The sequence below is a fragment of the Dama dama genome, chromosome 15 (genome assembly GCF_033118175.1).
Source record: "Dama dama isolate Ldn47 chromosome 15, ASM3311817v1, whole genome shotgun sequence".
Lineage (NCBI taxonomy): Eukaryota > Metazoa > Chordata > Mammalia > Artiodactyla > Cervidae > Dama > Dama dama.
In genome coordinates, this window is record NC_083695.1 from 91,017,006 (window position 1) to 91,044,212 (window position 27,207).

At 47.1% G+C, this 27,207-nt stretch overlaps 1 protein-coding gene across 2 annotated transcripts in view; it reads right to left on the minus strand.

Moving 5' to 3' along the window:
- The window catches only part of ADAM12 (ADAM metallopeptidase domain 12), a 387,837-nt gene that overhangs the window by 121,610 nt on the left and 239,020 nt on the right, over window positions 1–27,207 (minus strand). For both annotated transcript variants that reach the window (XR_009696164.1, XM_061162904.1), the window contains 2 exons: window positions 26,329–26,407; window positions 7,446–7,522 (listed from right to left, as the gene is read on the minus strand). Coding sequence is in view for 1 of the 2 variants with exons in the window: in XM_061162904.1 (XP_061018887.1) it covers window positions 7,446–7,522; window positions 26,329–26,407 (156 nt within the window). In the remaining variant the exon portion in view is untranslated. The remainder of the gene's footprint in view (window positions 1–7,445; window positions 7,523–26,328; window positions 26,408–27,207) is intronic.

Genomic DNA, 27,207 nt, shown 5'->3' on the forward strand with positions numbered 1-27,207 from the left:
GGGATCGAACCATGCCTCCTGCATGGGAAGTAGAGTCTTAACCACTGGACTCCCAGGGAAGTCCCTGGGCTTAATTTCAATAAATAATTTCCACGTGAAATACTCATGTGCAATCAAAACAAATACTCATTATCCCCTACTGTGTGCAAAATGCCGGGACGTCTCCCGTGGTACCCATAAAGATGTCTCACCTGTGGTTCCTGTTTCAAATGTAATTCATAACCAGGTTTGGGAGACACGACCAAAGAGGTAAAACAAACTGTCATAAAAGATTTTAAGAATAGCTCTTGCTGGCACATCGATAATAAAAATAGCAGCTATGATTGATGGCTACCCCGGGCCAGGCTCCTTTTAAAAATAACAGCCATATTGTGAACGAATTCACCAACCATTAAGCTTCCTCTTATAAAGCATGCAATTCCATGGGTTTTAGTATATTCACTGAGTCATACATAGAGCATCCCCATCTACCTCTGAACACTCTCATCACCCTCAAAGCAAACCCTGTACCATTAGCAGTCATTGCTCATTACCCGCCGCCTCCATGCACCAGGCTCTTGAATTTTGCAAATATGATTAATTTCAGGATCTCAAGATGAGATTATTCTGGACTCTTCCCTGGTGGCTCAGAAGGTAAAGTGTCTGCCTGCAATGCAGGAGACCTGGGTTCAATCCCTGGATTGGAAAATACCCTAGAGAAGGAAATGGCAACCCACTCCAGTACTCTGGCCTGGAAAATCCCATGGACGGAGGAGCCTGGTAGGCTATAGTCCATGGGGTCGCAAAGAGTTGGACACGACTGAGTGACTTCACTTTCACTTTCAAGATGAGATTATTCTGGACTTAGGGTAGAACCTAAATTCAGTGATGTGTGTCCTCGTAAGAGATGGAAAAAGGAGAAGCAAAGGGACACAGGGATGAAGGTCATGTGGACAAAGGCAGAGATGGCAGAGATGCGGCCACAAGCCCAGGAATGCTGAGGACGGCCAGGAGCCAGGCATGGATGGATTCTCCCACAGAACCTGCAGAAGGAGCTAACCCTGCCAGCACCTTGATTCAGACTTCTGGCTTCTGGAGCCATGAGAGGAGACCCTGCTGGTGCTTTAAGCCCCCCAGTGTGTGGTCCTGTGTTAAGGCAGGCCTAGGAAACCAACACAACCCACGGCCAGACCTGGCTCCCCAGCCTGCTGCCCTGTTCTCAGCCACTCTGGATGGTCAGCCCCTCTCCTGGGTCACCGAGGGCTTGTGCCAGGGTGGGCACCACTGACTTCCAAGTGCAAAATGCCAGAGCAACTCAGAGCTGCCCACAGGCTGGCAGTCAGCCCAGCACGGTTGATAAACAGCCCGTGGGAAACAGGGGGCCTTGAAGGGAGTTCTGGGGGCACTTGGAGATGTGGGGAAGTTGGGGAAACCGGTGAGGGGTTTAAGGAGCAGGACTGAAGGTGAAACAAAGGTCCAAGCACACTCAGAATGCGGTGGCTGCAAGAGAGACACATGTGGATAGACAGCAGGGGCCGCAGAAGGGGGGCGGGCACAGGACCCAGACAGCGGTCAGCCACCAGCAAGGCACTGACCTTGGCTGTAGCCCGTGGGCTGCCTCTGTGGCCACATCACTTCCTGTGCCGCACACGCTTCGTGCAGATGACGATGCCGACTCTTCCAGGCACCTCCAACCCCCAGCCCCTGGGACCTGGCTCCTGCTGGCCCCTCTCCCTCTGCCTTCCCCACCTCCATCCCGGCCTCGATCAAATCCCCTGGCTCCTTGTCTTGTAACTGCTGGTGACCCTCACGCTCTGGCCTGCAGGATGCCAGAGGCTTGCACCATCCCGGGCAGCCCTCGGGCAGAGGCTTCCAGGCTGACCCATAGCCTGTGAGGTCCACGCCTGCCATCCCTTCCTGCATGGTTCCCTGGGTCCCTCTGCTGAGTATCTCGTGTGGTTCTGTGTAACCTACTTCGTGGCCCTTGCTTTGTTACATTAAAATGTGTTTGGCTGGGCAGGATGGCATGTGAGGAGGTGATGGATAAACGCCCGTGGAAACACTGTTGAACAAGCATGGGAGTGAGTAAGAGGTGCTGATGGGTAGAGCTTACGGAGCTGTGTGGTTTGGAGTGCAGAGGGTGGCGGGACTTCGATGATCAAGCAGTGTTTTTGAAACACGACCTTCTGGAATGTGCAAGATGGTCGCGAAGGGAAGGGTGGAGGCAGGAAGTGTGGGTGGGAGGCAATTTAAAAACCTGGGCGGGAGGGCTGCTCGGGGTTGGCGATGGGGAAATGGGGATGGGGAGATGCTGTAATCGGGGTGCGGGGGAGGCAGAAAGGGGCTGGAGGCCTGCGGGAGGTATTCAGAGACCCCTAGGCACCACGCTTAGGAGCCTGGGATGGGCTGGACCTGTAATGGAAAACAGTACAGGAAGGGAGCCCATCTGGGGATGGAGGAATTGGGATTTGGACCTTCTGCGCTTTGAATGAGAGCAGGGCCTGGGAGAACTGAGACTTGACCTTGGTGGTCCTGCAGGGTGGGGACCGGAGCAGCCTTGGAGATGGTGTGGACAGGCTCTGAGCCCAGCTGTGGCTCCCCACGGATGTTTACAAAGGATGACGGAATGAGTGTCTCCATGGGAAGAAGGTGAAGGGAGCGGAAGAGCCCTGAGCAGAGATGATGTAGCCTGTGGGGTGGAGAAGGGTCAGTGTAGCCCAGACGGACAGAAGCTACAGGAGCAGAAGGTCACAGAACAGAGGTCAAGGTCAAATTCACTTCCACTCGAAGCTAATTTCTTTCTTAATATGATCTACTACACTTTAAAGATTTTTTTTAAACCTTGGACTGGCTAGGATTAAATTTCACTGCCTACCTGATGGCCTGGAGACAGCATATTGATTCCACCAGCATTTACTGAGCAATGTGTCAGGTTCTAGGCAGTACCAGGGTGGGCCCAGGTACCTGCCTTTCTAGCAGACAGGACAGCACAGGCAAGGCCATCTCCAGGTGCCTGACTTTTCAGCCCCTTAGACCACTGTGCCCTGGGTCATCTAGGTTGAGCTGTGAGACCTGGAGAACCCATATCCACCTGTATCGGCAACACTCAAGTCCAGCTGCGAGGTGCCAGGGAGGCCAGAGATACTGTAGCATCTTTACCCCATAGCAACCCTTCACCCCTTGGCGAAGGCTGGTCCTGCAGGAGGGCTGAGCCTCATTTCCCAGCTCTAGTCTTTCTCCCTCCATCTTGTTTTCCTCCTAAGATCCTTTGTCCACTTTCTCAACTGAGATTTCTGGTCGACTTCTTCAAAGGGATCAATTCAACTGTTTGTTAAATTATAAATAATAACACTGCATTGAAGCAGAACTTCTTTCTTTCTTTTGAAAAAAGTGATGGTTCTGTTTGCCCTGATCACTAAATTACAAATGATTACTTTCATTATAATGGTTATTTCTGATTCCACGGACCATAGCACTAGTCAATTCTATCCTTTGAAAAATAAGTTGATTGGCTATTTTTCAATAGTGTTGGGAGGCAAGAAGTACTCCTGCATTTTGTGTTACAGTCAATTTCATTATATAAAATTTAGTGCAGTAAACTTTATATTACATAATTAAAATACATACAAAACATTAAAGGAACACAGCAATGTGTATACTTATTCAATTACCAAATAAGCTCACATCTGAGTATTTTCATTTAATTGAATTTTTGAAAGCATCTCATGCTGCCTCCCACATCTAAGACGTGTTGAGAGCCTATTGTATAGTCAAAGCTATAGTTTTTCCACTAGTCATGTATGGACGTGAGAGTTGGACCATAAGAGAAGTCTGAGTGCCAAAAAATTGATGCCTTTGAACTGTGGTGCTGGAGAAGACTCTTGAGAGTCCCTTGGACAGCAAGGAAATCCAACCAGTCAGTGCTAAAGGAAATCAGTCCTGAATATTCACTGGAAGGACTGATGCTGAAGCTAAAGCTCCAATACTCTGGCCACCTGATGTGAAGAGCCCACTCATTAGAAAAGACCCTGATGTTGGGGAAGATTGAGGGCTGGAGGAGAAGGGGACGACACGGGGTGAGATGGTTGGATGGCATCACTGCCTCAATGGACATGAGTTTGAGCAAACTCTAGGAGATAGTGAAGGACAGGGTACTGTGGCGTGCTGCAGTCCATGGGGTTGCAAAGAGTCGGACACGACTGAGTGACTGAACAACAACTAAGAAGAGCTTGTCAGACAGTTCCTGAAGGTCTTGCAACAGAAGAGTGAAAGCACAGGCTTTGGTGATGGACGGTAAGTGAGCCAAGGCAGGATGAGTAGGGATATAAACAAATATCTGTGAAGTGCCTACTATGCAATAGGAAGTGTCCTATGCAAGCAAGGGCTGTCTATGATAGTACAGGCTAGATGGGGTTGAGTTGCATGGCAGGAGATGTCTAGGAAGTCCAGGTGGGCTTCCTGGAGAAGGCATCATTTGTTTTGGGCCCTGGTGGGAGAGTGAACCTCCCAAAGCCACTGAGAGATGGGGAGAGGAGTGCGTCCCAGGCTGAGGCACAGCTGGGGTAAAGTCAGTGAGACACGTGTGAACATGTTCTGGGAACAGCTAGAAATCAGTGCAGCTGGAATAGGGGGGCTTCCTCGGGGTAGAGGATGATGGGGCTGAAGAAGGTTGGATCCAAATTGTGCAAAATGGCTAAGTGGCGAAAACAGTCTAAGAGGAGTCGGAGTCAGCCAGATTGGGGTCTGAGATGGAGCTTCGTCTGTGAATGCGGAGGGACTCTGGGTAAACCGCTTTCCCAGGCTTTGCTCTCTCATCCGTAATGTGAGGCGTGTGTTACCTGCCCACGGCTTAGTGAGCATCACACAAGAATGTGCTGAGGCTCTGTCGGTGCACGAGACGCCTCTCTCCCGAGGCAGCAGTGACTGGGAAGGGAGCGACAGCATCCTTTGACGTGAGTGTCTGCAGCCCCGAGCTGCAGCATCGGGACCGAGCTCCTGGTGACCCAGCCTCAGCTGCTCTGGAAAGCAAAGACACCACCGCCCGCTCCACCCTCCTGAAAGCAGGAATCGTGATGATGGCCAAGGGTGAAGTCTGACATAGCCTTAGCCTGCCTGGGAGTATCTGTGTGTGTCTGTGTGCAAGAGCATATGTGGTAGCCTAAGTGTGCAGGTGTTAGCGTGTGCATACCTGTGCTCAGGTATTGTAAACCCCCCTTAAAAATGCAACTGTCATTACAATGAATGCCTAGTCTACAGCTGTACCAGCTTCCTCATCTATCTTGTGAATGCTTTCCTTACGTCTGTTCAAGCAAAAAGGTGGTTCCTTACGAAATGAAGCCTAATTCTAACCATCATGCCTGCAGGGGATGGGAAGACTCTTGGCTTAATCCAAAAATGTGAGCCCCCGAGACTCCTTGTGCCAGATTTCTGAGCAGGAACTGAGAGGTGGGGAGTGAGACTACAAGGAGACATGGTGAGAGACAGTTGCCTTCCTCCAGGATCTCATGCTGTCTCTGGCCAGGGGGGTGTTTGTGAATCAAATCAGGACACAGGGACAAGGCTGTCTGGATGCTCCAGTAGGAGCGAGCCAGGGCTGGACATCCGTACCATCACAAAACACAGCCACTGAGCTTCTCTCAGGGGGTAAGGGCAGCATCCTCTCCCCATCATTGGCACAGTTTGGTACCCGTGCCTGACAGTGCTGTGGAGCATCCGTTGGTCATGGGGATACTCCTGGGCTAGGGACTCGGGAGCCGGGGATGAGGCACGCAGCAGCAAGAGCAAACACGAGAGAGACCAGGAGAACCAGGAACGCTGCGCTGAAACCGCGCTAAGGAAGGCAGGGCATCTCAGGGAGACATACCATATGGTACAAAATTAACTTATGGCCTGAACTTCCCGTTTGACTTGGAGTGCTTTCAAAGGAAGGATAAGCTCCATGGCTGCGTTCATTGTTATGACCTATTTTCCACGTTGCACTTCGTTCCCTCCATTAAAGAGCTGTTTCCTCTTTAATCCCCCTGTCTACTGGGATCTCCAGGCCTTTCTCTCTCCTTATCTGTCCCCCTTCGAGACTCAAATGAAGAAGGATGACTTGTTTGCTTCCTCCCTCTTTTCTCTCTTCCAGGACGGAGCTCTCCCTGCCTGCCCATCTTTGATCAGCCCTTTTTGAAGCAAAGCAGGATGTTCCTTCTCTGCCTTTTCTCTGCAGGACTGTAATCTGCTGGGCTCTAATTAATGCGTCCCCCAGGACGCTCGACTTTTCCTCCAAATTCCTAGCCCTGAATGTATTCTGGGGTCACACCATATTTCACTTGATTTTTAATCCCTATTTTCTTTCTCAAACTCTCCCGGGCTGGTGCTACTCCAGTTGCGTCTGTATCCCCCCTCGCAACTGATTCTTCCGCCAGGGAGCAGTTGATCGAATACAGATTTGTCTCCGGTCTGATTCTCCCCTCGCAAGATCACAGAGTTGACTGCATAACTCCGGAATTTCTCTGTTGACGCACGGTCTGCTGCTTTTGCAGCACCAGCACGAAGATCTGGGAAGCTGACATTCTCCGCAGGGCCGTCCCCACCCTGGGAGCTCCGTCAGGCTTCCCACCGGGCCGTGGTGGTCGACCCCAGACTACGCAACCCTTGCTCCCAACTTTCCCCAAAACCCTGGCCACAAGTATTTGACAGGATCCCTCTGCCAAACTGTGGTCTGTGCCAGGTACCCGGGAGGGAACGATCTCCAGGTGCCAGAGACAGGAGGTGGGCCACCGAGACTCAGACCCTCTGGGGAAGCTGGTCGGAGAGATGGACCCCTCTGTGAGGGGCCCTGATATTTACCTGCACCCTTGTAGGAGGGGGCCCAGGATAAAGGATGCAGAATAGAGAGGCAGCAGCAAGGCCAAGTGCAGAGGGTGGACCTGTCCTACTTAAATATTACTCAGGATGCTCTATCTACCCAGTCCTTCATCTTCATGATTTAAAGCCAGTTAGTTAATATCACTGGTTTGGCCACACCTGTACTCAGCTCACCTGCATCTGCGCTCAGTCGGTCGCTTGTTTTGTCTCCTAGTGAGAAGAAGCCCTTTTCATTTTTATGAAGCAAGCAGTTGAAATGCAGATACCTAATGTCCTATTTTTTTTAACACCAGGAATTGTTTAGCAGGAGCCACATGGACAAAAGATAGTCCCCAAATCCTTGGATGCTGAAACACAGCCAATGTACAGGCCTGAGAATGACCTTAAAAGAGGGACAGCCAAGGAAGGCACACTGCGGGGGGTGCAGGGTGGGGGCAGACAGGGGTGGTCCTGAGGGGGTGGGGGGCACGGGGGCTCTCAAGTTGTCATGTGAGGACTCCTGTGTCCTGCGGAGGCGAGGCCCACCTACCGCGTTAGTGCTTTAGCGTGACTCGAGAAGTGGGGTGGTCTTAGCTGTGCTTAAGAGCAGAGTTGTCACCATCAAGGTCACTTACCTGAGACCAGAACAAGTGCTGAGACTGACTGTCGAACCGGAAGAGCCTTGCACGCGCCCATGGTAGTAACAGTGACCCTGAAAAGACGAGACAGCTGTTCAGTCACGATGCCATCCTGCCCACTCACAATAAACCCACCGTCTCCAAACACCTTGCTTCCAGCAACGGAATTCCCTCTAGCATAAGATGTTGAACCAGCAGTCTTTTTTTTTTTTTTTCCCCTTTATTTATTTTTTTTTTTCAGTGGGTTTTGTCGTACATTGATATGAATCAGCCATAGATTTACACGTATTCCCCATCCCGATCCCCCCTCCCACCTCCCTCTCCACCCGATTCCCCCGGGTCCTCCCAGTGCACCAGGCCCGAGCACTTGTCTCATGCATCCCACCTGGGCTGGTGATCTGTTTCACCATAGATAGTATACATGCTGTTCTTTCGAAACATCCCACCCTCACCTTCTCCCACAGAGTTCAAAAGTCTGTTCTGTACTTCTGTGTCTCTTTTTCTGTTTTGCATATAGGGCTGCCGTTACCATCTTTCTAAATTTCATATATATGTGTTAGTATGCTGTAATGTTCTTTATCTTTTTGGCTTACTTCACTCTGTATAATGGGCTCCAGTTTCATCCATCTCATTAGAACTGGTCCAAATGAATTCTTTTTAATGGCTGAGTAATATTCCATGGTGTATATGTACCACAGCTTCCTTATCCATTCATCTGCTGATGGGCGTCTAGGTTGCTTCCATGTCCTGGCTATTATAAACAGTACCGTGATGAACATTGGGGTGCACCTGTCTCTTTCAGATCTGGTTTCCTCAGTGTGTATGCCCAGAAGTGGGATTGCTGGGTCATTTGGCAGTTCTATTTCCAGTTTTTTAAGAAATCTCCACACTGTTTTCCATAGCGGCTGTACTAGTTTGCATTCCCACCAACAGTGTAAGAGGGTTCCCTTTTCTCCACACCCTCTCCAGCATTTATTGCTTGTAGACTTTTGGATAGCAGCCATCCTGACTGGCGTGTAATGGTACCTCATTGTGGTTTTGATTTGCATTTCTCTGATAATGAGTGATGTTGAGCATCTTTTCATGTGTTTGTTAGCCATCTGTATGTCTTCTTTGGAGAAATGTCTGTTTAGTTCTTTGGCCCATTTTTTGATTGGGTCATTTATTTTTCTGGAATGGAGCTTCAAGAGTTGCTTGTATATTTTTGAGAGTAATCCTTTGTCTGTTGCTTCATTTGCTATTATTTTCTCCCAATCTGAGGGCTGTCTTTTCACCTTACTTATAGTTTCCTTTGTTGTGCAAAAGCTTTTAAGTTTCATTAGGTCCCATTTGTTTATTTTTGCTTTTATTTCCAATATTCTGGGAGGTGGGTCATAGAGGATCTTGCTGTGGTTTATGTCAGAGAGTGTTTTGCCTATGTTCTCCTCTAGGAGTTTTATAGTTTCTGGTCTTACATTTAGATCTTTAATCCATTTTGAGTTTATTTTTGTGTATGGTGTTAGAAAGTGTTCTAGTTTCATTCTTTTACAAGTGGTTGACCAGCTTTCCCAGCACCACTTGTTAAAGAGGTTGTCTTTTTTCCATTGTATATCCTTGCCTCCTTTGTCAAAGATAAGGTGTCCATAGGTTCGTGGATTTATCTCTGGGCTTTCTATTCTGTTCCATTGATCTATATTTCTGTCTTTGTGCCAGTACCATACTGTCTTGATGACTGTGGCTTTGTAGTAGAGTCTGAAGTCGGGCAGGTTGATTCCTCCAGTTCCATTCTTCTTTCTCAAGATTACTTTGGCTATTCGAGGTTTTTTGTATTTCCATACAAATTGTGAAATTCTTTGGTCTAGTTCTGTGAAAAATACCGTTGGTAGCTTGATAGGGATTGCATTGAATCTATAGATTGCTTTGGGTAGAATAGCCATTTTGACAATATTGATTCTTCCAATCCATGAGCATGGTATGTTTCTCCATCTGTTTGTGTCCTCTTTGATTTCTTTCATCAGTGTTTTATAGTTTTCTATGTATAGGTCTTTTGTTTCTTTAGGTAGATATACTCCTAAGTATCTTATTCTTTTTGTTGCAATGGTGAATGGTATTGTTTCCTTAATTTCTCTGTCTGTTTTTTCATTGTTAGTATATAGGAATGCAAGGGATTTCTGTATGTTAATTTTATATCCTGCAACTTTACTATATTCATTGATTAGCTCTAGTAATTTTCTGGAAGAGTCTTTAGGGTTTTCTATGTAGAGGATCATGTCATCTGCAAACAGCGAGAGTTTCACTTCTTCTTTTCCTATCTGGATTCCTTTTACTTCTTTTTCTGCTCTGATTGCTGTGGCCAAAACTTCCAACAGTATGTTGAATAGTAGTGGTGCGAGTGGGCACCCTTGTCTTGTTCCTGATTTCAGGGGAAATGCTTTCAATTTTTCACCATTGAGGGTGATGCTTGCTGTGGGTTTGTCATATATAGCTTTTATTATGTTGAGGTATGTTCCTTCTATTCCTGCTTTCTGGGGAGTTTTAATCATAAATGGGTGTTGAATTTTGTCAAAGGCTTTCTCTGCATCTATTGAGATAATCATATGGTTTTTATCTTTCAATTTGTTAATGTGGTGTATTTCATTGATTGATTTGCGGATATTAAAGAATCCTCGCATTCCTGGGATAAAGCCCACTTGGTCATGGTGTATGATTTTTTTAATATGTTGTTGGATTCTGTTTGCTAGAATTTTGTTAGGGATTTTTGCATCTATGTTCATCAGTGATATTGGCCTGTAGTTTTCTTTTTTTGTGGCATCTTTGTCTGATTTTGGAATTAGGGTGATGGTGGCCTCATAGAATGAGTTTGGAAGTTTACCTTCCTCTGCAATTTTCTGGAAGAGTTTGAGTAAGATAGGTGTTAGCTCTTCTCTAAATTTTTGGTAGAATTCAACTGTGAAGCCATCTGGTCCTGGGCTTTTGTTTGCTGGAAGATTTTTGATTCCAGTTTCGATTTCCTTGCTTGTGATGGGTCTGTTAAGATCTTCTATTTCTTCCTGGTTCAGTTTTGGAAGGTTATACTTTTCTAAGAATTTGTCCATTTCATCCAAGATGTCCATTTTATTGGCATAGAGCTGAACCAGCAGTCTTAATGTTTCATGCCAGCCCCATGTGACCCAGCCAGGATCCATGGCAGGAATATCTGATTTGCTTAAGAGATTATCAGTAGGGTCTTTAATCGTATTCTGGTTTCATTTTTATCTCTCTGAAACCCTTCGGGAAAGCCCTGATGCAGAAGGTTTGACACAGTCCAGCAGCTGAACAAATCACATGGCCATTGCCATTTTCCACTCACATAAATTGTCTTTTGTAATGAGACGAGGAACCATATGGGGTATTTAAGCACACTGTGAAATGCAATAAAGTGAGGCCTAAATCTATGCTTAGGAAAACAGAAAAGGAGATGGGATGAAGGAGGGGTGAGGAGAGAGAGAGGGCTCCTGGACGAATTGCCCAATTGGGAGCAGAAAAGCTCTCTTATCAGGAGAGAAAAATAGGAAGGTCTTCTAAGGCAAAAAAATCCCTGGGTGATGTGCCTGCAAGATTCCATTTCTTTAATCATGTCACTTGCAAAAAGAAATCACAGCATGGACACCTCCTTAGTGAAGACAGATACCTGTCCGGAATCAAGGTTAATTTTATCGTTGAACAAAGCTTACGTTGCAGCCCCAATTAAGTGGCTGGCTGGCTAAGTGCACTCAGCGCTCCTCATTGAAGGCATCCAAAAGCCAGAGGCGTGTGGTCCCCAGCAGTGGGCTGCGTCTTCCAAGGGGTAGGGGAAGTGGGCACTGGAGTTTCACCCTCAGCACACAGCTCCTTTGGTCAGGACTCACTTTTCCAGGGCAGGGCTGGGTGTCCCGCTGTCCTGCCTGATAGAGACAACATTCCAAAGACCACCTTGACTGTGCTAAGAAAGGGGCTGGAGGAGACTGAGTGGCCAGAGAAATCCGATGATACCGTGAGAAAGGGGCCACGATGAGCTCTTTGTCGATGAAGTGAGGACAAAATTTGGGGATCATCTGAAAGGCAGTTGGAGGAAGGGGATGGGAGTGCTGCAGAGCCTTTGTTCTTTGGATTTTCTCTCGTTGATTCTGGAAGTCCTGTACGTATTCAGGATACTAACACTTTGCCTGTTACTATGTGAGAAACGTCTCTTTACCTGACTTATGGTATCTTTTGTTGTACAGACTTTCCAGTTCCCCTAAAGTCAAATTGATACACCTTGGGCATTACTTTAGATGGCTTTCTTCAGGGTTATACAGATGTCCTCTCTTGTTCTCTTCTATTTCTATAGTCTGAGGATTAGCTCTTTAAATTGGAATTTATTCTTGCATAGGTAAGAGGTTGCAATCTAACCTGCCCCATGAACCAAGAGCCAGCTGTCCTTCACCACCACGCTCCTTTCCTTAGTCCCCTCGTGTATTGAATAACCACATGTGTATCTGGCTCCACCTCTGTTCCGTGCGCTAGTCCACTGAGGCAGACCCCTCTCAGTCCATTCCTGAGCCGACACCACACTGCTTTAATTCCCATTTTTCTATAGGAACACTTTGATATCAGAGCAAGTTCTCTCAATTGTGATTCCTTTCATGCACCATGAAACCCCCCTTTTAAAAGCATGCTATTACGGGCATTAGGACCTTCTCAGTCTTGTGCCACCATCACATCACATCACCAAAACATTTTCATCATCCACAGAAACCTCACACCCATCAGCAGTCACTTTCCATTACGCCCCACCCCCAGCAACCACTAAACTACTTTCTGTCTCTATGAATTTGCCTCTTCTGTTCATTTCATGTAAGTGGAATTGTACATAATGCGGCCTTTTGTGTTTGAGTTCCTTCACTTAGCATAATGTTATCAAGGTCCATTCATGCTGTAGCGTTGAAGTGAGTATTGGTTGGTACTTCATTCCTTTTCATTGCTGAATAAAATGACATTGTATACGTAGTCCTGTCCGACTCTTTGTGACCCCATGGACTGTAGCCCACCAGGCTTCTCTGTCCATGTGATTTCCCAGGCAAGAATACTAAGGTGGGTTGCCATTTCCTCCTCCAGGGAATCTTCCTGACCCAGGGACTGAACTCAAGTCTTCAGCATTGGTAGGCGCATTTTTTTTTCACTGAGCCACCTGGGAAGCCCAAAATGACGTTGTAGGGATATACCAAATTTTGTTTTCCCATTCAATTCTTGATGGGAATTTGGACTGTTTCCACTTTCTGGCTATTTTGAATAGTGCTGCCATGAACACGTGCCTACAAGTTTTTGTGTGAACATGTTTTTTGGTTCTCTTGGGTATATACTGTGGTAGGTATATGGTTATAAATGGGTAGGTGGGATTGCTAGATTTTATGGTGACTCTCAACATTTTGAAGCACTGCTAAATTTTTTTCCAAGCAGCTGAACCATTTTACATTCTCAGTGTGTGGGAGGAATGTGCAAACTTCACATCCTTGCCCACACATGTTATTGTCTGCGCTGTTGATTACACCCGTCCTAGTGTATGTGAAGTAGTATCTCTCTGTGGTTTTGGTTTTCATAATGACTTGAGATGTTGATCATCCTTTTTTGGCTGTGCTGCATGGCATGCGGGATCCCGGTTCCCCAACCAGGGATAGAACCCGCATGTCCTGCACTGGGAGCTTGGAGTCCTAACCCCTGGACTGCCAGGGAGGTCCCCGAACATCCTTTCCTATGCTTATTGGCCACTGGTGTATCTTCTCTGGAGAAATGTCTACTCAAATCCTTTCCCTGCGTTTTAACTGTGTTTCTGTCTTTTCATTGTTGAGCTGAAAGAGTTCTTTCTATAACCTGGATACGAGACCTTACATGATTTGAAAATATTTTCTCCCACTTTGTGTATCGCTTTCTCACTTTCTTGATGTATTTTGAAGCACAAAAGCTGATCACTTTGATGAGGTCCAAACTCTCTATTTTTTTAATTTATTTGCTTATGCTTTAGGTCCCATATCTGAGAGACCCTTACCCAACCCAAGGTAATGAAGACTTACACCTATTTTTAAGACTTCTGGAGGTTTAGCTCTTACATTTAGATCTTTGATTCACTTTGAATTAATTTTCATAAATGCTTAAAGTAGGGGTCCATTTTCAGTCTTCTGCATGTGGGTATCCAGGTGCCTTGAACCATTTGTTAGAAATCTATTACTTCCCTAATTTGTCTTGGCAATCTTGCTGAGAGTGAGTTTTCTTTTGATCCTATTTTTCTTCAAAAGTCTCTACACTATTATAGCCTATTTTCTCTCTCAGGTGAATTTTAGAATCAAATTTTAAGCTCTGCAATAATCCTTTGAGTTTTCAGCTTGGCTACTTAGAATGTATAGGTCGGTTAGTCAGGATTTGTAGTTTTCAAATAATGAGATTTTCTATTCACATACATGGTATTTCTCGTCATACAATAAAGCCATTTTTGCACCCTTTGGTCTAGTTTTAGATTTTTGGGGGGATGGCTTTGGGAAGTTTTCATTAGGTTTATGTCTAGGTATTGTATAGATTTGTTGATATCACGACTAGGATCTTTTTTCTGTTTCATCTTATGCGTGGTTATTTTTAGTGTAAAGGAAAGCTTTTTTATTTTTTAAAGTTGACCTTGTAGCAGACATTGCTGTTGGGCCATCTTATCAGCTTAACAGTTTGTGGCATATTTTGGATTTTTTATATCGTTGATTAAACCTACTGCAAACAATGAAAGCTTTGGGGGGCTCCTTTTTGACCCCCATACAATGTAGAGGAGCGGGGTGCCTACTGTCCAGGGACAGAGGTGGGAGGGGGAACCGCCCAGAGGGAAAGCGTATGTACAAAGATGGGTGATGGGGGAGGAGGACGGTTCCGGGAGGGGCAGCATCTGCTTGGCTAGAGGATTCAGGCACAGACGTAGACTCACTGCCCTTCTCCTCCCCTGGCAAGAGCATCCTTTTCAACCAGCACGTGGCTCAGGAAGGGGTCCGTGAAGGCCAGTGATGGGGACCCTGCATCCAGCCAAGCCACAGGCATCCAGACAGCCCACGGGGGGCCCCTGCTGCCAGTCTGCTTCTTTAGTTTCCATGGCAAGTACGTTTTAAAAGGCTCCGTGGACTCTTGCCCCTCCAGGTAACTCTAGCTTTGGGTAGAGTTGGGAGTCATAACAATTCTATAAACATGGGGAGGTTGTGCAACTGGATTGCAGTGCCCCAGGGCATCAGGGGGGAGTGGTCTCCTCTGCACAGGGTTGGGGGGTTCAGTCCTGGAACCCAGCAGGCAGGTGGGAGCTGAGACGACTCAGAAGGTGAAGTGACCCAGCTGGTGTTACAGTTTAGGCTGTCTGGGGAACCAGCATCACTGTTTTCACCTACTCTTTTTGAGGGTCCTGTGCCTGAAATCATCTGCTCCCTTTTAGAGGACTGTGAAATACTGCGATCAGAAATCAAGTATTGGTTAAAAAATTAAAACCCAATTGATGACAATAGTCTATAATGACTGACCTCTGAAATCTCAAACTCATTTATCCTCAGTCTCAATTTACTTTTTAATAGATTACTTATCAAATGTACTTTCAAATTAAATACCCAGAAATATAAGCTCATTAAAGCATGAGCTGAGGAAAAATTAGTATAAAATTAATTTCCAGTTCAACAACGAGGATGAAGCACTGCTTATCAAAGAGGGAGTGTATCCCCGCTCTTGTACACTGGCCCTTAACAACTCCAACTGTTGGTCAGCACCAGAGTTAACACCTCATTTCTAGCTCTAACATGACTTTCTGTTCACCTTCAGACAGTCAACTAGCAAGTCCGTCTCTCACTGTTGACTTTTACTAGAACTCCAAATTCCAGATCCTCCGTGACAGTTACAAACTCATGAATTTCTTTTTTTAAAACATGATTAACTAAATGTTTAAGCAAATGTGATTACATATTTATAAGGTAGTAAGTCATCATACGGGGCTTCCCTGGCGGCATGTTGGTAAAGAACCCACCTGTCAATGCAGGAGACCTGGGTTTGATCCCTGGGTCGGGAAGATTCCCCTGGAGAAGGAAACACCCACTCCAGTATTCTTGCCTGGGAAATCCCATGGACAGAGGAGCCTGGTGGGCTATGGCCCATGGGTTCCCAAGAGTCAGACATGGCTTAGCAACTAAACAACAGTAAGTCATCATAGAGATAAATTGACCAACCAGAAAGACAGACTCATCACACTAGGTGACACATAATTGGTTGGGGAATTCGGCTCTGGGGAGTGGAGGAGATGTCCGTTCCTCTCCCTTTGGGGGGCTTTGTGCCCTTTGGCATTTCCCAGGTGGAGGGGAAAGTTCAGGCAGCATCACACGGGGGCCAGCAGTGTCCATTCAGCAAGGCCTCCAGGTGAGTGTGCATCCCCATATCCGAGCGCCAGGTTGCCTCCCTTGGACTGATGCCAAGAGGCAGGAACCAGCCAGGCCTCGTAGATTTGCAAACACATGGCCAGTTGGACCTGGATGTGGACACACCCGTGAGGGACACAGGCATCCATCATGCTTTGTAGGTGCCCCCGAGCCTGCTGGTTCAGTCGATCACAATTACCCCTGCAAACTTGCCATTCAGTTGCCTCCAGAGAATCAAACTGTGTGTCTCTTTCTTTCTATCACACTCATGTCTCTAAAGAACAAGACATCATCCTATTTGCATAGTCGTCTTGGCCTAGTTCTGCTGATCCCATACATTCTCTTTCTACCAACAAAACATAACACAGAAAATAGTCCCAAACATGCATAACCACAAAATTACATCTTTTCCTCTATAAAACCTCTAACCATGTATTTTATATACTTATTACTTAACCTAATGCATTTCCCCCCTCCAGTAAAATAAATTCTCCTTCTGTTTAATACTATCAATCAAATAAAATAGCTGGGAGGAGGAATATGGAATAAGAACCCCTGAGCTTGAAAATAGTAGCCCTCAACTCTATGTCGTATGGGAAGTAAAATAAAAATTCTGTTACCCAACTCTCAGCGGACTAGTGAGAAAGGAATTTTATCTGCTAAATTGCTAACAGAAGTGGGCTGACGTTGTGATTAAAAAGGACCTGTGAGCAAATAAATGCCATTAAGCAGTAAGCTGAGCAAAAATTATTTGCAACGTTCTTTTCCTTGGGAACAGGGTAGGGCCTCCCCTGCCGCATGCAATGTGACAAACTGTCTCGATTTAGCATTTGGATCACACTGTATTCTAGCTGGGAGGGAACTTCCGGCTCTTAAAGGTCAACCTTCCCTGAACAGATGCGGAAACCGAGGCCCTTACCGGTTAAATAACTGTCTCATGTCACAGAGCTGGTTCACGGCAGAAGAGGGACAAAAAACCAAGCCTCTCAACCCCAGGCCAGACAGCTTCCCTCCATGTCTTGCTGCTATGAACATGTGCCCTCATGAAGAAAACCAATCCCCTAAAATCCCCTAAAACCTGGATGGAATGCTTTCTCAAGCCCAGCAGAGTCTCATCCCCACATCACTTAGGGAATCTGAGGAAAGTCAAGTCATTTCCAAACTCAGAAAGATCTGCAGATGGGAGGGCCGTGACAGTGAGTGAGTGTGTATGCACACGGGTGTGTCTGTGTGTGCACAGGTTGCTCCACTGTGGTCCAGTCTTTCCTCCTTTGTACAGACCTTCAGGCCTCCACAAACCAAGTGTTTGCTTGAGACTAAAACAAGGTGATAGTGCATTCGAGCAAAGAAAAAGTGACCTTGCAGCCCTGTGTGTTTCTGATGTGGCGATATTATGCTTTCCCTGGAAGCTTCCCTTGGAGATTCCCAGGTGGCGCTAGTGGTAAAGAACCCGCCTGTTGATGCAGGAGACGTAAGACATGCAGGTTTGATCCCTGGGTAGGGAAGTCCCTGGAGGAGGACATGCCAACTTGCTCCAGTGTTCTTGCCTGGAGAATCCCTTGGACAGAGGAGCCTGGCGGGCTACAGTCCATGATGTCCCAAGAGTCGGACACGACTGAAGTGACTTAGCATGCGTGCCTTCCCCTGAGAGTGTGTTGGACAGACTGTTGAGAAGTCAGCACACCCATGCTCTCTGGACCATGTCTGCCCCATCTTTAACCATCTCTGCCCTCAGATATAATAATCGCTGCTCCCAGCTCTAAACCATCTCTGCCCCCAACTCTAGCAAGTACCATGACCATTTAAAAGACTAGGAAGGACCAACCTCAGGGGCCATCACATTACTGTGTGGTGCTGGAATTCAGCACTAGAGAATGCAGCTTACAAAACTGTGTTCACAATCTTTGAGACCACCCTGCAAACTCAGCCTGGAAACAGTGAGTCGGCAATAGTGAGAATGCTGAATGGACCTGGAGTCGGAAGTCTTATGGTTTGAGACGCCGCCTCCATTTCTGATTTGTGAAATGGGATCGACACTTGCTGTCCAGGGTCTTAGGGATCAAATCAATCTGTGAAATGTGTGTCGCCGATCTGGGATATGACAACATGTACTTAAACCCATTATACTCTAAGCGCTGGGCTCTGCCGGTCTAGTTCCCTCTGTGCTGGACCCCGGGGGCTCAGCGTCATTTTGCTGAATGAATGAATGAACACGTGCAGGAGAAGCTGACCCCTGAGAAAGCAGAGGGCGCGATTTTCTCACACTCCCGCACTAGCTCCTAACTCCCAGCTCCCAACCTTCTTGACAGTCATGCAGAACTTTGTGTGGATGGATGAACAGGAGTCGGAGGGGCGTGGCAGGAGACGGCACAGAGGAGCTGAGGCCAGGGGCCCCCTCATGCAGACACACTACTGCAGAGCCCAGCTCCAGGCACAGCTCATGGGCCCCTTTCTTGCCCACAGCTCCCTCTCTCCTTCCATCATCCTGATACCTGAAGGACCTCAGAAGAACAGATGGTCCGGGGGGGTTAAGAGAGGTTGTGAGTCCATCATCAAAGCAGAGCAGTGGCTACCATGGGCTCGCTCCTCTGGAAGCCTGGCTTGTATCTGGTTCATGCTCACATTCCTGGCTGGTTCAAAGCTCGGGCTGAGATTTCAGCCAGGCAGCCTGCCTCCCTGCCTGCAATCCCAACCTCTATACCCACTGCTTGCAGACCGAAGGCTGTCCCAAATCCCCCTCTCCTGATACCTTTAGAGAAGGAGAGTCAGCACAGCTGGGGTGCTGGTGGGGATGCACTGCACATTCCACACGGATTTAGTCTGCCACTGCCTGGCTCCTAAAGCATCTTTGTCACGGATTCATCGTGTCACCTGTGGTCAGATGGCATGTTCCTTGAGGCTGGGGACCATATTCCCTCCCTCCTGCACAGTGCTGTGGGGCACTGGGCCTTCTTCAGTTCCCGTGGGCTTCAGAGCAAGGCGCTCAGCAAATTCCCAGAGGGCTCCTGGCCCCTCCCCGTATCCCAGGACAGCAGGCGAGCAGAGCATCCTCTCCCCTCCCTCAGATCCATGTGCCAGGTCTCTCTCTTCATAGCAAACACCAGCCTGCTCCTGAAGCTGCCTCGCTAGTTTTATAGACTGAAGTCCATGACAGAAGCACCACGGCCAGGGAGATAAAACAGACCCCTGTGTTTGCATCATAGTGGTTAGGAGCTCAGATTCTAGACTCAGGCTGTGTGAATTTGAATCCTTACTAGCTAGGGGCTTGGTCTGCCTACTGAAGCCCTCTGTGTCTCAGATTATTCAGCTGGGTATAAAAATAACATATTGGGAGTGTCAAACAACCAAGGACATATAAAGCCCTTGGCACAATGCCTGGCATAGTGTTGGTGCTTAGTCCATGGCACCGTGGGCATTCAAGAACACTTGTTGTTGAGTGAGTGAGTGTGTGTGTGAATGAATGAGCAAATTCATGTATGAAAAGGCATGTCACCATCATGGGATTCCCATGGGAAGACTGGTCTCAGAACTTTGGACTTGAGGACCGGGGAGGCATTGAGGAAGCTATCGATGATCTGGGAGGATCAAAATACGAGTGAAACAGGGGATGGCATAAATAGAAGGATGTTCTAGAGGGCTCATGGAGGCAGCAGTGGTGGCTGGAATACATGTAGGAGAGATGAAAAGCAGGGAGAAATTTCAGGTGGCCAGGACATCTTCTAGTGGAGAAGTGAGGAGCTGGGCTGTAGCTGCTGCAGTGTCAGTGGATCAGGGAGGGGGGATAAGACGGCTGAGAAGGTGGAGACCACCATGGGACATGGTGGTGACCTGAGGGGAGGGGGGGCGCCTGGGGCCTCAGTCAGCGAGAAGACAGGCAAGCCTGGAAGAGCTGATGAATTAGATGTGTGGAGAGTACACTCCTGGTGGGGAAACTCATTCCATTTTAAAGCATTTTTTAAAGAGTTTGATAACGAGCCTAGCTCATTTCCTTATGAGATGGAAATGGTCTCTGCCTTTCCTCCTACCCCCAGAATCATCTTTCACCCTCTTCAGATGGTCTCTAGCTGAGATGAAAAGTGGCTGACTCCCTCATACCCACTTCCAAGCCAATGGTAGAAGATTCTACTCCTTTTGATGGGAAACATTTGCCATGGAAGTGAACGGATGACACTCAAACAATACTTTGGATCAAAATACGGGATTTCATGCCTGTCTGAGGGTTCTGCCTCAGTTAACACTGATGGTCCCTTTTGGACGTCTATGTGTAGCAAGTGGTTTCATAGATTTTTCCCATGAGAAATGTATATAACAAATGGAGCCCTTCTGGGTATTGCTCAGGTGCAGAAGCTCAGATCTTTTTCCTTTTCCCCATCTCCATGCCCCTGGCCTCAGCAGCCATCTCCTCCTACCCTGGCTCTGGGCTCATCCACGAGAGCCAGCTGCCTGACAGTTGGCTGAATCTCTGCTCCTGCCCTTCTGATGACCTTCACACTGCAGCTAGTGGCATCTTCCAAAACCTATCCCTGGTTAAGACAACCCCTATGTTGACACCTTTTAATAGCTTCCCCATCTTATTCTATGACAACCAGACTGTCCCCTTGGCTTTGAAGTCCCACCTATTGTGGCCCCTGTCAAATTACAGGCAATTCCCCACCTCCAGGTAAAACTTGGCATCAGCCAGGAATGTCCTTCCCTTCCCCATCCCCTAGATCATGCTTCCTCAACCTTCAGATCTTGGTTGACATGTCCATTCTTCCACGAAGCCTTTCATGACTCCTTAGACTAGATTAAGCCCCTTAGCCTGACCTTCAGTGCACTCAGCACAGATTTTATTAATTCAGTCCATGATTCTTGGAATTATGTCAGTCTCCACCCTCTAGCCCCGTGTGGGTCTTCTTGTCTGTTTTTATTCTCTGTGGCAGTCATGGGGCCTGGCACTGGGAAGGCGCTTTGTTAACACACACAGAACAGAAGGATGTGTTTGGACCAAAGTGCTGACAACATGTAGGAGACTTTCTGGAGGCCCATTCTGGCCTTCCCCAGAGCTGACTTTTGGGGTGTAAACAGCATAAATGTCACGTGCATTGTCTCCCACAGGCTTTATTAAAAGAGATAACGTAGGACACAATCTTTCCTTAGATGTGGCCAGCAAAGGCTTGAGCCACAGATATTCTGTCCTGTCTGAACAACAGAGAGAGAAAAGACAAGGGACCAATTCCAAAATTAAAATCAGCCACTAGTCTGCCTGTCAACCAGCTTATACTGATTGTTGAGAGATTAAATTTAAGAAAGAAAGCTGCTAGCCAAAAAGTGGTTCTTATTTTATACGTAATTTTAAATTTAGTGAAATTCGCTGTGTGCTGACTTGGGGGGAAAGTGGGGTGAATCAGCATATTTCTTCTTGTTTTCGCCTGATTCAATAGAAACAAAATCCCCAAAACTGCATCCCTCTCTTTCCCCCTCCCCACGAAAGACAATAGGAGGCTATGAGCTCCCTGAAAGTGTTTCTGCTGGAAGGACAGGCTGTCGAGGGCTGAGGGTTTTCTTTCAGTAAATGAAACAGTTCACTCATCTTTACAGCAACGTGGCTGACAGCTCGGAACAGTACTCCAAGAAGTGGGGGACGCCGGCTGTTGGACAAAGCGAAAAGTCTTTGTTTTTGTAATTATAAAAGCAACATATGCTTATTGTTTCTGGAGGTTCGGATGTGCCATTTTACCCAGGCTCCAGCTGCTTCTCCTATTGTATACAGATTCAAAGGGTCCACTGAAGATCAAAATACACTATGAATTTGTGTGTGTGTGCACATGTGTGTGCATGTATATGTGTGTGTGTGTGTGTGTGTGTGCATGCTCAGCCGTGTCCGACTCTTTGCGACCCCATGGACTGTAGCTCAACAGGCACCTCTGTCCGTGGGATTCTCCAGGCAAGAATACTGGAGTGGGTCGCCATTTCCTTCTCCAGGGGATCTTCCCGACCCAGGGACTGAACCCGCATCTCTTGCGTCTCTTGCATTGGAAGGCGGATTCTTTACCACTTGTGTACCACACTATGAGGCTGCCTACCTCTGAAAGGGTGGTTTCTACTGCATTCCATCAAAGGACACAACTTAGGTCAGGGCAGAAGTGAGCCTTCCTTCTATCTCTAAAGCCTCATCTCCCCTCATCTCCCTACCTGTTCTTGCTAGCCAAGCCTGGGGGGACCCATCTTGGGGAGGCTGGGGCTGCAGAAGACCATTGCTTGGAATATTCCTCAGAGGAATGGGCCAGGCTTACCCACCCTTAGCTGAGGGAAGACAGTAAGGCTGGCCTCCTGGCCATTCCAAGGCAGGGACCCTACCCTTGCCCCAGTCAGCAGGGACCAGAGTTTGCCAGGGCCTGCCCACTCCTGCCCTCCTTGCCCTGAGAAGATGCTTCCATGGGGAAAAGTGAGGGATTAAATGCAGGGGGGAGGTGTTTGCCTGTCTGCACAGTTGCCTTGTGAAAAGACGAGGAGGAGGAGAAAGGAACTCCCTTTCCCCACCCACTATACACAACAGTCACAGCAAATAGAAAACTACAGAGTCTCCACCAGACAGAGACAACCGCTATCTACATTCCAGCACCTTCGATCCAGCGTGCTTTCTGAGATGCCTGGATTTACAGTCATCAGCAAGCCAAGTTCCATACACCCCGGCAGTGGCTGGACCCTTGTTTATCAAGTCCCCTATTTCTTCTTCTCTCTTATCACATTTTCCCCCAAAAGAGATAAAAAGACCAAAAAATGCCTGAGAATAGGGAATGAGTCAGGAGCTGGAGATACAAAACAAGAAACTATGAAAATTACCTTGGAAGCATATCTTACAGCCAGAGGATGGTCTGTATTCGACCAGCACTTTCACCATCATCTACCAGTGAGATTTGGAGCACTCTAGCCTATTGTCCGGAGAAGGCAATGGCACCCACTCCAGTACTCTTGCCTGGAAAATCCCATGGACGGAGGAGCCTGGTAGGCTGCAGTCCAAGAGGTCGCTAAGAGTCGGAGACGACTGAGCGACTTCACTTTCAGTTTTCACTTTCACACATTGGAGAAGGAAATGGCAACCCACTCCAGTGTTCTTGCCTGGAGAACCCCAGGGATGGAGGAGCCTGGTAGGCTTCCGTTTATGGGGTCGCACAGAGTTGGACACGACTGAAGCGGCTTAGCAGCAGCAGCAGCCTATTGTCAAGTATTTCTAGAATCTCTTTTTTTCTGCTTCTATTTGGAACAACAATTTACTCTGTAAGGAAAGCCTTCATGTTAACTCTAAAAGCATATTTTAAATGACATTGTCTTAGGAGACAAAAAGAGAGAGAGACAAAGAAAGGTGAATGCATGCTTATGCATGCTCCATTGCTCAGCTGTGTCTGACTCTTCATGACCCCACGGACCATAGCCACCAGGCTCCTCTGTCCTGGGATTTTCCAGGCAAGAATACCGGAGTGGGTTGCCATTTGCCCCCCCCAAGTGAAGCCAGTGCACCAGAAATTACTTATATCCAAGATGGGCCCTCCTCTTTTGCGGTCCTCATCCTTGTCTTGGATTCCAGGCTCATACATCTATCTCCCCACTGAACACTTTCACTTGACCATCCCACCACAAACTCAACAGGGACAAACCTGTGTTCACTGTGCCCTCTGCCTTCTAAAGCCAACAACTGCTCCTTCAGGATGCCACTGAGAAACCCATCTTAAGCAGCGGGGAGCGCATTGCTGGTGCATCTTTAGTTTTCTTCCCCCTCCCCCATGTTTTCACTCTGGAATTTTTATTGGGCGTGTTCTGTTCTCTTTAAAATATTTCAGACTTTTCTCCAACTTTTCTATCATCTCGCATTCCTGAAGGTGCTAATTCTCTCCTTTCCCTTGTCACTTATGCTGGATTTTGCTAATTGTGTGTCCCGTCATTTTGACTTTGGGTTATCTTTAATAATATTCTTCTTCCTTTTTGTTTTTGACATGGGAACCTTACGTAATCTGACTGGAGAAATATCCCTTGGTTCAGTTCAGTCGCTCAGTCGTGTCCAACTCTTTACCACCCCATGGACTGCAGCACGCCAGGCCTCCCTGTCCATCACCAACTCTCGGAGCTTGCTCAAATTCATGTCCATTGAGTCGGTGATGCCATCCAACCATCCCATCCTCCGTCATCCCCTTCTCCTCCCGCCTTCAATCTTCCCCAGCATCAGGGTCTTTTCCAATGAGTCAGTTCTTTGCATCAGGTGGCCAAAGTATTGGAATTTCAACTTTAGTATCAGTCCTTCTAATGAATATTCAGGACTGATTTCCTTGAGGATTTGACTGGTTGGATCTCCTTGCAGTCCAAGGGACTCTCAAGAGTCTTCTCCAACACCACAGTTCAAAAGCATCAGTTCTTCGGTGCTCAGCTTTGTTTATAGTCCAACTCTCACATCCATACGTGACTACTGGAAAAACCCATAGCTTTGACTAGACGGACCTTTGTCGGCAAAGTAATGTCTTTGCTTTTTAATACGCTGTCTAGGTTGGTCACAGAAATGTCCCTAGAGAACTATTTTCAGTTGGCTTCAGCTTGGCCCCAGGGGATCCCATACAGCTGACCTGGGACCACCTTTGAGGTCAGTACACTGAATGGGAGTCCCATCCCTATGCTGGTTCTAGAAATTTGGGCACCAGTCCACCCTATTTCAAATGTACACTTTATGAGGCCAGCTGGGCTTTCACTTTCTCTATTTTTTATGAAATCGTTGTTCACTCCAGGACACCTGGAGACAATTCTCTCTGTTTCCCCTTCTCTGGACTGGGGTTTTCCTAGTCCTTTTTTTTTCACAGAGGAAGCCCTTCTCTGGGGGCCTAGCTTTTGTGGGATTCTCCATGGCTTCTCTGATGGCTCAGTGGCTAAAGAATCCACTTGCAATGCAGGCGACAGAGGAGATGTGAGTTCGATCCCTGGGTCGGGAAGATTCCCTGGGGGAGGAAATGGCAACTCCATCCAGTATTCTTGCCTGGAAAAAAGCCATGGCAGGCTACAGTCCATGGGGTTGCAAAGAGTCCGACACGGCTGAGGAACTGACACTTTGACTTTCAATTGCAGATGCCCACTTCTCTTATTCCAGTCCCCAAGCACTGAAGCATCGGGTCTTCTCTCTAGGTTCTGAATGGCCTGTTGGGGTATTGACCTCAGTTCACCAGCCCAGTGCTCTGAGCTTACATCCCTGCTTTGTTTTGTTTTTATTTCTTTTCTTTTTTAAAAACTTTTTATTTTCCACTCGAGTATAGCTGATTAATAATGTTGTGATAGTTTCAGATGGACAGCAGGAGATTTAACCACACATACACCTGTATCTAATTTCCCCCAAACTCCCCTCATTCCCTGAGATTTATCTGGCTCTCTCAAGCTTGCTCAGGCATTAATAAAAATTCTTATATGTTTATTTTTTACCCAAGATTTTCAGGTTCTTTCTTTGGGCATCAGTTCACTCTGTACACTCCTGGAAATCTGAAGGTAACAGTTTGGAAGTGCCAAACACATGATAAAGGAAAGTGTTGGCATAATGCAGAGAAGGGAGAATTTTCTGCCTATGATGGAAAGCCTTTCAGTTTGTCTGTGTGTGTGTGTGTGTGTGTGTGTGTAAATCACTCAGTCGTGTCTGACTCTGTGACCCTAGGGACAGCAGCTCACCAGGTTCCTCTGTCCATGGGATTCTCCAGGCAAGAATACTGGAGCGGGTTGCCATTTCCTCCTCCAGGGGATCGTCTCAATCCAGGGATGGAACCCAGGTCTCCTACATTGCAGGCAGACTCTTTACCATCTGCGCCACCAAGGAGCCCTAAAATTATTCTTTTTAAAACAAACACCCATAGCTCTGTAAAACAAGTAACCATCAGCCTTCAGAGGGCAACAACTCTCTTTAATGCCCACATTCACATCTGGGGCTGAGCACAGTAGATGTTTGTTACAGGAATAAACAAAATTAACACCCTACGTTACACAGAAAACTTCAGATATTAGGAAAGCCAAGAGCCGATAAATGTCACATTCCACGAATAACCAAGATACAGCATCATAGCGATATGGTGGCTACATTTATGACAGGTTAAGCAGAGTCAGTTTTCCTTTGAAATTTTTTAAGGGTCTTGCAAGTTTAACGCTGCCAAGTTCAGCTTGGGGATGACAGCTTTCTGAATAAACTCTCATTTGGGCTCGGTTTCCAGGAAGGCTTTGCCTGGCTTAGCATCCCATCGCTATTAGCAGATGGATTCAATGTCAGCCTGCAATAAAGCCGTACCTTCAAGGACTGCCCTGGCACATACCTGGCCAAAGTCAAGTTTTTCTGGAGTTACAATGGAATGGCCAAACAGTAAGCGAAGCCCAAGCTCTTCTGGGGTCTAATGGAAGGATTTGGGCATGTGACTTCGGTGAGGATAAAACAGCTACAGAGTTTAAGCACAGATCTGATTGCATAATATCATGGTGGTCCAAGCAGGACTTACTGTGTAATTTCGGATGAGAGAGATGTCCGTGCCATCTTGCAGATAGTGGGTTTCCGTGAAACTGCTGGCAATGAGACCTCTGTGGAAAAATAAAAACCACACAAATGTGGGTGTAGATTCACATTGACATGTTGCTCGTGAATATCTAGGCTGGATGGCAGCAAGGGTCCGAGTCCCTCCTCACTGTACAGATGACCCCATGAGACTCTCTTGGGCTTTCAACCTATTCAGGTTATCCAGAGGAGAGCCAGAAGCAGACTCAGCATGCACTCTGAACAGCAGCCCCTGTCTTACCCGTGGTGCCCTCCTCACCCCTCCCATCTCAGGCCTCCAACATAGGCAGGTGTGTGTGCACACGTGCACACGCACACAAGTGCACACACACAGGCAACACTCTTTTATGAACAGCACATGTAGATTTTGTGTGTGTGATGAAAATTCTTAGGATTTACTCTCTTAGTAACTTACATATATAACATACAGCAGTAGTCATTATAGTTGACAGAAATTCAGAAGAGGCCCACCCTTCTGGAAGTCACATGGCCCTGCTATCTAGAATCAGCAGCTAAGCTCCCCGTAGGAAACATAATTTTGGATCCACAATATTGGCCCCCTAATTCTCCCACAGGTGAGGGAGCCAGGTATCAATATTAAAATGTCAAAGAAGTGTTTCAAACAATGATGAAATGTTGGAAAGAGTGCTGTAGGTGGGTGGGGGGGGGGCAGGGAAATGACCTTGGTCATACTGAAATACTGAATTTCTAGGATGAGTTGGTAGAGGAGCAAAACCCTCTAACTAAAATGGCCTGTGATCTACTAGACCTCCACTGATGGCAGCAAAGCCTAAGTTTGCTTAGGTTTTAAACTATTCTGTGCTTT